The 12492-nt window shown below is 42.3% G+C and overlaps 2 protein-coding genes across 4 annotated transcripts; both read right to left on the reverse strand.

Annotated features, from left to right (window-relative positions):
• Positions 1 to 831: 831 nt before the first annotated feature.
• CMC4 (C-X9-C motif containing 4) lies at positions 832 to 7699 on the reverse strand. 2 transcript variants are annotated; one of them, XM_025205935.1, is made up of 3 exons: positions 7652 to 7699; positions 5883 to 5950; positions 832 to 2768 (listed from the first exon to the last, which is right to left on the reverse strand). In XM_025205935.1, exons 2-3 carry the CDS (start codon positions 5938 to 5940, stop codon positions 2599 to 2601), a joined length of 228 nt encoding a protein of 75 aa, XP_025061720.1. In that variant the 5' UTR covers positions 5941 to 5950; positions 7652 to 7699; the 3' UTR covers positions 832 to 2598. The 2 variants fall into 2 exon arrangements, with proteins under 2 accessions (XP_025061720.1, XP_014376117.1); XM_014520631.2 differs by lacking the exon at positions 7652 to 7699 and adding an exon at positions 7396 to 7534.
• MTCP1 (mature T cell proliferation 1) lies at positions 5883 to 12486 on the reverse strand. 2 transcript variants are annotated; one of them, XM_025205934.1, is made up of 4 exons: positions 8152 to 12486; positions 7877 to 8047; positions 7652 to 7703; positions 5883 to 5950 (listed from the first exon to the last, which is right to left on the reverse strand). In XM_025205934.1, the coding sequence occupies exons 1-3, from the start codon at positions 8257 to 8259 to the stop codon at positions 7656 to 7658; spliced, it is 327 nt and encodes a 108-aa protein (XP_025061719.1). In that variant the 5' UTR covers positions 8260 to 12486; the 3' UTR covers positions 5883 to 5950; positions 7652 to 7655. The 2 variants fall into 2 exon arrangements, with proteins under 2 accessions (XP_025061719.1, XP_025061718.1); XM_025205933.1 differs by lacking the exon at positions 5883 to 5950 and adding an exon at positions 7429 to 7570.
• Positions 12487 to 12492: the final 6 nt, after the last annotated feature.

Raw genomic sequence — 12492 nt, forward strand, 5'->3', positions numbered from 1 at the left:
GCACAGAACACTGCTTTATGTTGCAGGTTGCAGTCACTAGGCAGTTGTGTGGGGGATTTAACTCTCATTAACTGGTAGAGGGAGTACTTCCAAATACCTTCTGCTTCATCCCCAAGCTCCTAACAAATGTCAGCTGGCAGTCTGAGAGTTTCATACAACCACCTAAGGGAGTCCTTTGAATTCAAACATTTCTCTCTGACTGGGTAAATCTGGACATTAAAGGTTCATTGCCTTAACAAATCTGGTCTCCTATCTACCTTAGTGTTGATCCTCATTCAGGCAGACGGTTGATTACATGCCGAGATAGTGCCAAGGGTTCTGTCATTCCCCAAGACGTTTGCCTCCAAGGTAAGAAATCAGAGACCTCTCTGTAAGCTTGCGCTCTCAGAGCCTCCCCACTAAACAGCTGTTGTACAGTTCTCTGGAGAACAAACAGAAGTGGGCACAAGAGAAAGTGACTTGTCCTGAAGACTTTGTAGCAGGCATAATGAAAGCAGTCCTACCTGTAAAAGTATTTCAGACAACTGCGTTCACCACTTCTGTCCTTTGACTGGGAAACAGAACAGATATGAGTTTGCAGTGAGCAGGTTCAATGCTACTTGATTACATCATTTCTCCTGTTCTTGACCAAAAACAAAAAACTTGAACTGGATTTCTGCTGCGGGCAGTTGAGAGTTGATTCTGATCACAAGCTCTGGCTATAACATCACCAAAGAGCTTCCATTAACAACCGGTGTTCAATTCTGAATTGTGAAGGTGACCCAACCTGCTGCCATCATAAGCTACTGTTGTACTTTAATCTAAACAACAAAGAATGCTTAAAACAAGGGCTTGGCTTGCTCCAGGAATTTATTTTGTATTGTGGCATTTTTTGTAGTGAATACAAAGAGATCTGCCTCTTTCACGCTTTGATACACCCGTGTTATGTCCACAAGTAGAAAGAGCAATAAATAGGTCATATATAACTTAGATTTCATATTCAAGTCATACTGGATCACAGCACTTAGGTGCCTGCAAGCAGGATGCTGCTACACCCTCGCTTTTAGGTGCTAGGCCCCAATAGGGGAATCCAAAACCCTGAGTTAAATGCTTAGGCTTTCTGTACAGCAAAAGTGGAGCAGCAGGTGCCTCAGAGCAGCAATGATACTTATAGTTAGCCTTGAATTCTTTGCTGCACGGTGGCCCAGCTCCAACAGGAGGAGTGGAGAATACCAATACCCTCACCCAGGATAATCCAAGAACCTTGTAGTTAATGACACCCCTGGGAAGTGGGAAATGTGGGCTTGAACCCCTTAGGCTAAACCTAAGTGTCCCACCTCCTGCCCACCAACCTTCAACATGAGGATGTATAAAAAGTGGGCACAGCTGTGTCTTTCTGCCATATCTTAAAAGTAAGTGCCCCAAACTGCACATTATAGGGATCCCAAACCTGTCAGTATTAGCTGTGCTAACAACTATTGGATCAAAACCCTATAGAGGCTCAGAGAGAGAAGTGCTTAGTCCCCAGCTTCTGAACAAGCATGGGTGGGAGATGGACATTGAGTGGCTCAGATTTAGACATTTCTGGGCATGCACAGAAGCAGAACTCTAGTGCCCAGGAACTTTATTGTCAAACAGAAGGGCTCCTGATTTGATGTAGCATTCTAATTTTTGGATTTAGGCACCCCAGTTCTACCCAAATCCTTTACTGGACTGCATGATGGAATTTGTGGAAGAGGGGTTCTGCAGTCCTCTGCAATTCATTGCATATTGCGTTGCTTAAGAGGTGTTTGTTCAGTTATAATGTGTTTTACACTCAACTATCTACAATCCATTTTCTACCAACTCTCCTGTTTTCTATAAAGTGACTATTGCTTTTTTAAAAAGTCCCTAGTCTCATAACAATCCCTGAAATAACATGTTTCTGCAACATCCTTACTGTCATGCAAACAAAGTTGTGCAATGTGATCCAAAAAGTAATTAACATCCCATTTAATAATGCGGGCATTGAGGCACATAGGTGAAGTGACTTATGGGCACATGCAGGTATTATGTCAGACCTTAGGAAGAAAACCCAGATCTGATTCCCACACACGACCTTAAATCACCTAAAAAAAAGTAATTGTCCTCTAGACACTACCATCCAGCCTTTTTTTTTTCTGCTTGAAGATGGACTTGAGATGGACTTGTTTTATGCAACGCATTTGACCAATGCTTTTGAAGTTATTTTGTGTACATCCGATGGCAAAACCCTGGCTGAGGTTTAGATTTCATTCTCTCTTTGATGATGGAATACAGTATATTAAGCATAAAAAATAATCAGTTTTCACACACATACAATGCTGTCTAAAATAACACAGTTGATACATTGGTCCAGAAGGTGGAGAACCTTTTAAATAAGCTATGGCATATTGCATTTTACTTGTTTCTGCACAGCATGTTTTATTCTGTGACTGGCTCTTATTTCTTTATAAATCAGGAGAAAGCATTATCAGCTGTATTCCTTGAAGTAGCTTCCACTCCAGCCTCAACAAACATCATTTAGCTTGGAAGGTTTATTTGTATTTGTCACTTGCAGGCCCACGCACCATAACCTGCCAGAGATGGAGCTGCAGTTTTTCACTGCTGTGCTGTGCGAATTTCATCTGAAGCCACTTTCAATTTCTCCCCCTCTGCTTCCTCTTTCTCAAACCCTGAACAGCAGATGGATCTGCCTTTGGGGTACCGGGCGCAGCACCTTCGCATCTCGTGGAGCACAGCCTCGCATTTAGACGCCATATAGTTGTTGGCTGAAAAATAAGAGAAGGGAGATGCTGATCCTACCCTAGGCCACAAACCACCCATATGGGGGCCATCTCACCCAGTCATTAAGTTCTTTCTCCCTGTGGATTGCTGCTTCTGAGTTACGTTATCTTGTGGCTGTTTCCCCACATGGTTCCCACACCTGCTCTGCCACAGTCAATACTGCTTGGACATATGTAAGAAAATAAGGTGAAAATAGCTTGCTTCAGAGAAGGGAAATACAGATGATTGCACATGCTGTCCCTTAGTGTTGTATCTATCACTTATATAAGTAGCTGGAGAACTTCACACTTATTAGCATAAGCCTGCCCCTCCTCCCTGCTCCCTTTTGCTGGCCTTGCACTTCGACATTTTGACCCATGAGTCTTTTCTCCATTCCTTTGCAGCATCACCCGTAAATGCTGTGAGCATAAACATCGGACAGAGACTATGACGCAAGTGAAGAGATGCTTGGTTTGTTTCAGTCACATTAGTTCAAAAAGCCTCTTTGAAAACTCTAAAAGGGACCCAGTCTCGGCACTCTCCAGCAAGAAGTCCTGCTCATCGACAGCAAAGCGTGAGGCCCTGTGCTCCCAACAGCACCCCACATGAAAGCTTTTCTCAGAGCACCATCAATAAGATCCAAGGTGCCTGATGGTTACCTACCTTCTTTGTTCAAGCACAGATACAGCTCTTGGATCATACGCAGTGCCTATGTGCAGGCATGCGGACCTCTGCTTCCTTTCCAGTTTGCCGGATCTCAGACTACAAAAAACATTGCCAGCTGTGGCTTTCATGGAAGCCATAATGCCCCAGTGCTGAGCAATCACAACCTCAGAAGTTTATCCAATGCCACCCACCCTTTCTCTTTACATCCCTTGGCAGCACAGCTGTTTGATGCTGTAACATCCCATGGTACTTTACAAGGCTGACTGTCCAAATCAGTTAGTGAAAACAGTGTTGCAATTCCCTGCATAGCTAAGCAGATCTTGCTGTCAGTTGGACACTGGTGCTACTACTAACAACTTCCCTACTTGCAGGAGGCATACCAGGCCAGGAGGCTCAGTGTCCCCTCACGGTTCCTTTCATCTGCCTTCAAAGATCTGAGGTAGCCAGTGGTGAAAGGTTTTTAAAACCTAAAACGAAACGAACAGTGACCTCGTGTGGGAGAGACAAGGTCAACTTTGGAGAGTCCAAAATAAGTCCTCAAAATCTTTCTGGTACAAAAGCAAGCCACTCATGTATGACCTCTGTGGTATGAATTCCTGGACTGAGTTTATAAGCAAAATATAAGAACAGAAGTAACCAGTGAGGAGGTAGAAAGGCATGGAGATGCTTCTGCATTTTGTACCACCTGAAACTACTGAATGCTGTCAAGGTAACCCTCATAGCTGATGAGGGCAGTCATCTCCTCACCACTCTTGTCACAGGGCAAACTGACAAAATGAGACCAGTTCTCTGATGCATCCTTTTATGAGGGAGCATCCCTTCCAGCTTCTCTAGAAGGCGTCTTGCCCAGTTTGTTCTTGTTCACATCTATGGCTCTCTCAGGCTTTGGGAAAGCAAGAAGACCAGTGAGTCCCAATGAGCTCAAAATACCTACAGCTCAGTATCACCTGCCTGTAAACAACCTCCCTATAAGGGAAGGATGTCAGCCTGTGGTCCTCTGCAACTGTCCATTGGGAAGAAAGTTAAATTTCCCCATGCCTTCATCTGGATTTCCAAGATGCTCCACCAATGACACATTTTACTGCTGCTTTTACTGCATGCTCTACAGCTATTTCTACATAATAAAAGCAACCATAGATTTTGGACTTGCCTCTTAACCCATTTTCACCTAGCATGAAGAATGTGTCAAATCCCCCATTTGACCAGATTTGTACACCAAGCCAAGGATTGGCAGTTTGGAATGCCTCAAGCAGTGCTGTGAAGATTATACTCATGGCAGCTAGGGAGTCAAACAGTACTTTACGGCAACAGTTAACACCAAGAGACTTCTGGACATGGCCACGTAGCCCCTCAACAAAGCCAAGAGGGAGACTGTGAAACAGTTATGTACACACAAAGCACCTGGAACACACGTGGGTTTGAAAATCTAATTAAGTGGAGGTTAAGGGTACTTGAATGGTTTTGTTGCCTCAGTCACTGCTACTCTTCACAACTTTCACAACATGAGGGACAGTCTGACAAACACCTACCACAAACCAAGCACTGACTGGAGTCTTACTGGTTTTGATCCTCTGCTTTTGCCTACACCATCTATCAATGAGAATGAGATTTTTTTACTGCCAGTTTTTGGAATAACCACTAGAGGTCAGCATTATCTCCAGCATAGCCTCAACCTAACCTTAAGAGTCTTGGAACATTAGTTTTGCAGTTGTTAGTGTAAAGTAGCAGGAATTGCAAAGCCATCCCTGTACTTGAATCTCCACCCTAAGACTCACCTACAAGAGCAGCCTCATAGCTGACAGAACCAAGTTTTTCATTCAGTACAGACATCCTTAATCTACCTTCCAACTGTAGCTACAAGGTAACCACTACCAGGCTGGGCCAGATTTTTTTTTTTAGTAGTTCTGACATTCCTGAAGCACATAGTAAAGCAAACTTAATCACAGTGGGGACAGACCTTAATATACTTGTTATTTTCAATAGTTCAGGACATTCTTCATAAGGATAATATGAATGGCCAGAGATTAAGGTCTTTTCTTGTCACCAAGCCATCCAGGCACAGGAAGAATAATTTATTTGACCTCTTCAAGGTCCTTTAGCAAGTCACTGGGCTTTTTTTGTGCTTTGTGAAAGTAATACATCCATCCCAAACTCATGCTAAGACAAGCTCATACTACCACATCATGTGTTCTCGCTTTCTCCACTTTATATAGTTACCTTCACATGTGGAGAACCTCTATTGTTATAAACACTCTTTTCAATTTGTGGCATCTCCATACATAAAATCAAATGTAAAAAAAGGTATTCAAAGTCAATATCTTAACTACATTTCATTTTCAGCTAGGTCATGGTACTGTTTTTTGATTTCACCATCTTGGTAAGAAAAAAAAATGGGGTTACATTTTTAAAAAGGGGGGGAAATGACATCAAAAGGACAAAATTACACATGGTACCTTGCAAGCATTTCTGTATTTCACAGGCTTGTTTCTGGCAAGGATCCTTCTGGGGCATTTCCAGAGAACTAAAATGATAGGAAAATGTTACTGTAGAAAGAGTAGGGGGCTAAGGCTTTCTCTATAGAGTGAGCATGTTACTGTCTGAGTCTAGGACTCTCTGGAGCTTCTTTTCCCTGCCTGTATGCCATTGCCACTGTAGACAGCTGGATGGGCCCCAGTTCAGAGCCAGTCTTTTGCAGCCTTGCAGCTACTGCAGAGATATACAAAGAATCCTTCACCTTCACAATCTCAGCACAGTCTCTTCACAGCACTCCTGTCCCTCAGATGCCCAGGGCGTAATAATATTTTAAACATGCTTTCAGTACTGGAGTATCATTGTGAATGCCTAACATTAGCCAAGGAATGAAAAGGGGACAACGAGATCTTGAAGCTTTAATCTTGTAAAACATGAATATCTTTTTCTTTTTCTTGATCAGAACTAGGAGTAGGGGTTTTTTGTTTTTCTTTTTGGGGGAGGGATGGAGGAAGGTTTCCACACATTTTGAAAATACCGAATACCTGCCCAATCAGATTCTGAAGGCAGATTCTAATGCAGGAGTGGCTAACCGGTGACACAGATGCTATAAATGGCATGAGCCACCGGTGTGTGTGGCACACAGCAGACTGGGGAGGGAACACAGGGTCAGAACGGGCACAAAGCAGAAAGCCAAGCAACAGATCAGGCAGAGAGTATAGGGCAGGAAGCAGAAAGCAGAGCAGGTGGGGAAAGGGGATCAGAGTGGCACTCAGGGAGGGTGCAGGGCTTACCTTGTAGCACACCTGCCAAAAAAGTTGGACCCCACAAATCTAATAAATGTGGCTGTGTTTTTTTAAAAATAGTTCACTGCTTTTAGACCCTATTATACTAATACAGTTCTTTAAGTACTAGCATTTCTGAGATGGTCTGCACAGCTAGTATTTGTCCTACCACTGGATCTGGAGAAGGAATTTAAAAAATAAAAGCAGTTTGTGTAGGTCCTGTAAGAACAGCACAATTTTTAGAAAGAATCTTGGAGATGAAAGCTATCTACCAATCCCCCCCCCCCAAAAACAAACAAACAAACAAACCCCAAACCGCTCCTCAAACCCCTTTCAGGCAGGATTTTAGACACCCAATGTAACCTTTCTGCAGCAAGACCCCTTGAGTTCTAATCTTCCTAGAGATCAAAAAGAGAAGCAGAGCTGGGTGAGATTTATTAGCTTGAGAAACCACGTCTATGGAAAACACAGATGCTGTGGAAAGTAGCACTGGGGGCCTCAATTTTCCCTCTGAGCCAGAGCTTAGTCAACAGGCCTGCACAGGACTAGGGGATGGTGTGCTGCTAGAGGTGCTGCTTCCCAAGTATGATATCAAGCCACACTTCTTACCACTCATCGTCATAAATTAGCCTATTGCACGGTTCAAAGCAACTGGAGCATTATCCCCAACATCCTGGCCAAACTCCAGCTGAGGGAATTGCATTCTGCCTACCTAAAGCTCCCCCTGTAGTTCCACAATCTTCTTCTTCACTGCCTGTTCTAAGATCTTGTGTGGTGTTGCTGTATGTTGTTAAACAGCTTCCACCTCAGAGGTGGCTGCAGTTCAGTAGTGGGAGAACCATATATTGTATAAAATATACAAGGGCATCTTCCTAGAGTAACCACTCCTGAAAGACAAAAATCAATATTAAAGAACTAGCACACACAGGGGGGAAGAGTAAGAAAGAATGGAAATCTCAGACACTTACCAGATTAATCACCAGGCATAAGTCTAAGCAGCAGCTCTTCAACTCCCCCAATCTGGAAGCAACCAGGAAAAGTTCAATGCATATAAACCACTGTAGCCAAGAGTAATAAAGTGCAATGAAATGTTTATAAGAACACTTTCCCTTGTCCTAGCACCTTCCCTTAAGAACCTCATATCACTTCCCAAACTTGAATGACTAAGCTTTCAGTTTTGCCACCATCCTTACCATTAGATGGTGCTCTATCTCCCAAATGCGAGAGTTACTATCCCTGTACTGCTCACTCAGGGACAGCTGCCACATATGAGGCAGCTGGGATGGGGGGAGCTGGCTGGGCCGCAGCGCCTCACCCAGGGGAACCTGAACTCTTCGGATCCGGGCCCTCAGCGTACCCTCTTCCTAGGGGAAAGTACACAAAACAAAAGCAGGCAGTTATTAGTAATCCAGTAATGGCATCTACCACAACAAAGGTACGGTCACTGGGAAGCTTGAAAGACACTTGCCTCTGCCACAGCCACAAGCCATGTTTTTCGGCGTTCATCGCAGTAAACGCCTACCCGTCGCACCCACAGACGGATGGGCGGAGCACCGGCATCCCCTCCTTCTGCCATTCCCTCACTTGTGTTATGATGCTGCTGCTAGACATGCATCAACACGCAGGGCACATGCATGGTCTCCTCAACCTCAACTCTGAATAAATTCATGGAGCAAATGTTAGGCCTGAAAGCTCCCTGGGCTCAGCAGCACTGCCATGGGGCGTCTGGCTTAGAAATGAGTTGCTATGTGCTGCAATATCTCCCACTATGCCACTGCAAGAAGCTAGCACTTTGGGGTAGACATGCTATATGCTATTTGTAAGGCACTTGGGGATCCATTAGGACAAGGGGTATAATACAAACACCAGTAAAATTCCTCAGGAACTGCTTTGCTTATTCCATTAATAGTTCTCATTAAGATACAATCTGTTAAAAAAAGAAGGTTATTTATAAAAGTGCCTTAAAACAAGACTTCAGGGGCCAATTATGCTCTAGCTCAGTGGTTCTTAACCTCTTAAGACTCAAGGCACCCCTTGAAAAATGCCAGCTGTTTTTACTCATTTTTCAACTATGGAAATAAATAGAGCAATTCAGTTGCAAAGAACTCAAAAAGACCATAGATCAGAAATGTTTTTAACACTATGGATTCTTCTTTGAAATCTCCACGTTAATCTTGTGAATTATATCTGCACACCTAGCAATGCTAACATCGTGTGACAGCCTGCAACAACCTTGAAAGGATCTAAAGGCAGCCCCAGTGCCCTGGTTGAGAATCACTGCTCTAGCTCCTAAAAGCAACGTGGGGAAAAAAATCAACAGATGAAATTAACTTAGAATCAAGTTATCCCCAAAATAAAGTCCGTTGCTGAAACATAAGACTCTACAAGTTTGATTTTGTCATATTTGATCCTTATGGCGCTCCGTTTTGTTCCCTCAGCTAATCTCTTTTAAAGGCTGTGATAATTTTCCATTCACATGCAAGCTTCTTATCAATTGCTTTTACTGCTTTGTATGTGTCAGCTCTCAGCCTCTAATTACAGGTCTTTGATCTCAGTAAGGGCAAAGGAATTTTAAATCCTTAAGTGACTTTTCCTGTTAGGTTGTGAGTGACAGTTTACTCTATTTACTCATGTGAGAACTGCATTTGTGTCACGGTCAGTTTTTTCCCCCCATCTGAAAAAGAGCATACCCTTCTGTGGTGGCTGCACCCACATTTCTAAAGAAACAGATTCAAAAGGCATTTCTCTGAAAAGATAGTATTTGTTGAAGAATTAACTGAGAAACTGACATCACGTGGTATATTAGTTCCGCTCCATGGGTCAGATCGTGCAAGATGAGGATGGACAGATGGATATTTGAGCACAGAATTACAACTTTCATTTAGTACCAATACCTCCTCAGGCTTGTTCTAGGATGCATATAATGACTTTACCCTAGTTTTGGCGGCAAAATATTGGGGGAAAGAACAGCTATTATGTGAGTAAATATATACGATCTGTGCATTGAGGATTGGTTGAATGCTAAATGGTTATAAAATTAAAGGCAAAAAATCTTTTAGAATTGATCTAGATACTTTAGAAAACACAGAACACATGATCAAAATGACCCAGGATGAAGACAAAAGGTAGTTTTTGTCTACATTTAAAGTAGAGGAACAGGGTTGTTTAAATACTAGTTAATATAAGGTCTTCCAAATAGGGACCTGAAACAATGTTCCTAGTCCAGTGAAATACAATAATCTTCTCCAGAAAACTTGTGGAGTTACAAAGCAAGTGTGGCATACGAGTAATAAAATCAAGGTACAAGATAAAGAGTAGGAGAGGTCAGGGAGGGAAAAAAATACTGTAAATGATTTCAATGTCACATAAAGGGAAAATACACTTCCATTGTATCCTATATGCCAGAAATATTCAAATGACAGACCCAGCAATCAGAGAGTTGGCACCCAGGAAGAATGCAACAGTGAATTCATTAAAAACATGTGGCTGCTAGGAATGATCTGCAAAGGAAAAGGTGATGTTTCTATAGCACCATTCACTGTGATGAAGCTTGTAAAACGTCTTGGGATCCAACTGGTAAAAAAGCAAAATGTGTAGGGATCGCTTTGTCCAACGGCGAAATGTAGCACAATGGCACAGTACAAATTGGCAGAATGTAATTACCAGAGCTGGAGTTTGGCCAGTATACTACCCTACTTTTTGAAAAGCTCCATGGGCCCCCTTGTGACCAGAAGTGCTCAAGAACTTGCTTTCATATCCTGTTCAAAAGACAAGCCCTTCTATCACAGGGGTTCCCAACAACACAACACAACACAGTACCAATTCAGCACTGACTCAGAGGGAAAAGTTCCACCTTCTGAATTGCCAATACCACCTACAGCAGCTAGGTTTTCCTTGGATGGCTCCCACTTAAGTATTACCCTGGCTCAGTCCCTTTGAGCAGGATCTAACCAGATCACAGCACAGGAAAATCAGAAATTTTATATATATAGTATGCATCTTGGTGGAGATGGTGAAGGGTATCAGACAAATAATATAAGCTATCTTATTTAAGCACAGCAAGTACTGCAGGACATGAGCAGCAGCTGTCCAAGGTTCCACTTCCCATCCTAGCCAAGTTTCCCAATCCTGTCCTGAACTCTACTAGTGAGTTCTTTCATGACCCACTCTGACCTTGCCCTCTCATCTGAGACTGCCATATAGATGCCCAGTTAGTGCCAGCTTTGGTCTTGGAGAAATGGCTCTCTAAAAATTAAAGGAAACACGAGAGAAATATGGACGTGTCTTGAAAAAGAGCTTTGCACCCAAAAGCGTGAAAATAAGTTAGAAGGGAAAAACAATAAAAATTAGTTTTGCTAATTAAGAAAGCAATAAAATAGCCTTGAGGTAACAAAAGCTAAAAGGAGACGTAACATTACTTATCATCATATTGGCACCATTGTTTATTTTCTACCTGGTATCAGTTAGCTCCTATATTGTTCCAAATTGTAGAGAGAATCATGATCCAGCCTGAACTTTGCATATTACTGGATCATTTGATCATTATTCATTCCATTACATAATCTGTACGTTTTCTGAAGACAGTTAACTGTTTAGGAACCTGATTTTTTTGAGGCCAAGAGCCCGTCCCGTGTTCCCCCCCCCCGCCCAACCTCAGTTTCCTCTGGTACCAGCAACAGCTATAGGTATTCAGTCAAGGTAAGTATCAGGCCTCAAAAGTTTAAGGCCTCACCTCAGTGAATTTATGAAGAGAGCAATACAAGTGCATAAAGTCAGTTAAGAGGAGGATGGGATTTTGTGTCAGACTTATAACCTATTAACTTTTAAAGGCCGATACAATAAATAATTCACAAAGATAAAAGCTGAAAATGTTCTAGCTTCCTCTCAGATCTTACTTGGAGCTGAAGTAATGGGGTTCTGTGTAATTTATCCTGCTAAAAAGGTTTTGTATTTGCTAACTGCAATATGTTATATTTCAAAGAAAGATCAGGTCAAATTTTGAAGAGTTCAGATGCCATTCAGCCACCTAGTTAAGTAGCCAGGTTTCCCATACTTTCCAGCACCCAGCAGCTCCTGGACCATTAACACTGATTTTCAACACATCTTAGACTCCTGAGGAAGTTCCAGAGAACTGGAAGACAGCTAAGGGTAAAGGAGGCAACCCAGGTAGTTATAGGGTCATCATGGGCATTGATCCTGAGCAAAACAGTGGGATAGTTTATATGAAGTTTGATTAATGAAGAACTAAAAGAGGGAAATATAATTAATGCCAAACAATGTTGGTCCATGGAAAAGATCCCATCAAACTAATTTGATAACTTTTTTTAGATTAAACCTGTTTGGTGAAGTAATATTGAAGACGTAACACAGACATCTGTATGGCATTTGACTTAGTGCTATGTGACATTTGATTAAGAAACTAAAACACATCATTCATATGGCACATATCAAATAAGTTAAAAACTGGCCAAGTAACAGGTCTCAAAAATAAAACTGTAAATAGGAATAATCAACAATGTGTGTTTCTAGTGGGATCCTGCAAAGATCGGTTCTTAGTCCTATCCTATTTAACATTTTAATTCAGTGATCTGGAAGAAAACAAACTCATGGCTGACAAGAATTTGCAGATGAAGCAAGGACTGGAAGAGGTAATGATCGATAGGACAGGTCACAGGCATAGAGATCAGGTTCACTCGGCAAGCTGTACGCCAGCAAACAATATGTGTTTTTACATGGGCAAAGGTAGAGGCAATACACCTAGGAACAAAATCATAGGCCATGTTTCAGCACAGCAATCTCTCTCCAGGGA

The sequence above is a fragment of the Alligator sinensis genome, unplaced genomic scaffold (assembly GCF_000455745.1).
Source record: "Alligator sinensis unplaced genomic scaffold, ASM45574v1 scaffold619_1, whole genome shotgun sequence".
NCBI classification, from domain to species: domain Eukaryota; kingdom Metazoa; phylum Chordata; order Crocodylia; family Alligatoridae; genus Alligator; species Alligator sinensis.

Excerpts from the sequence above, each read along its gene's own strand:
- CMC4 (XM_025205935.1), bottom strand. The coding sequence starts at position 5,940 with ATGCCCCAGAAGGATCCTTGCCAGAAACAAGCCTGTGAAATACAGAAA. Across the intron at positions 2,769-5,882 it reads AATACAGAAATGCTTGCAAG|CCAACAACTATATGGCGTCT; the intron begins GTACCATGTGTA and ends CTTATTTTTCAG.
- MTCP1 (XM_025205934.1), bottom strand. The coding sequence starts at position 8,259 with ATGGCAGAAGGAGGGGATGCCGGTGCTCCGCCCATCCGTCTGTGGGTG. Across the intron at positions 8,048-8,151 it reads GGCTTGTGGCTGTGGCAGAG|GAAGAGGGTACGCTGAGGGC; the intron begins GCAAGTGTCTTT and ends ACTTTCCCCTAG. Across the intron at positions 7,704-7,876 it reads AGATAGAGCACCATCTAATG|ATTGGGGGAGTTGAAGAGCT; the intron begins GTAAGGATGGTG and ends GGTTGCTTCCAG.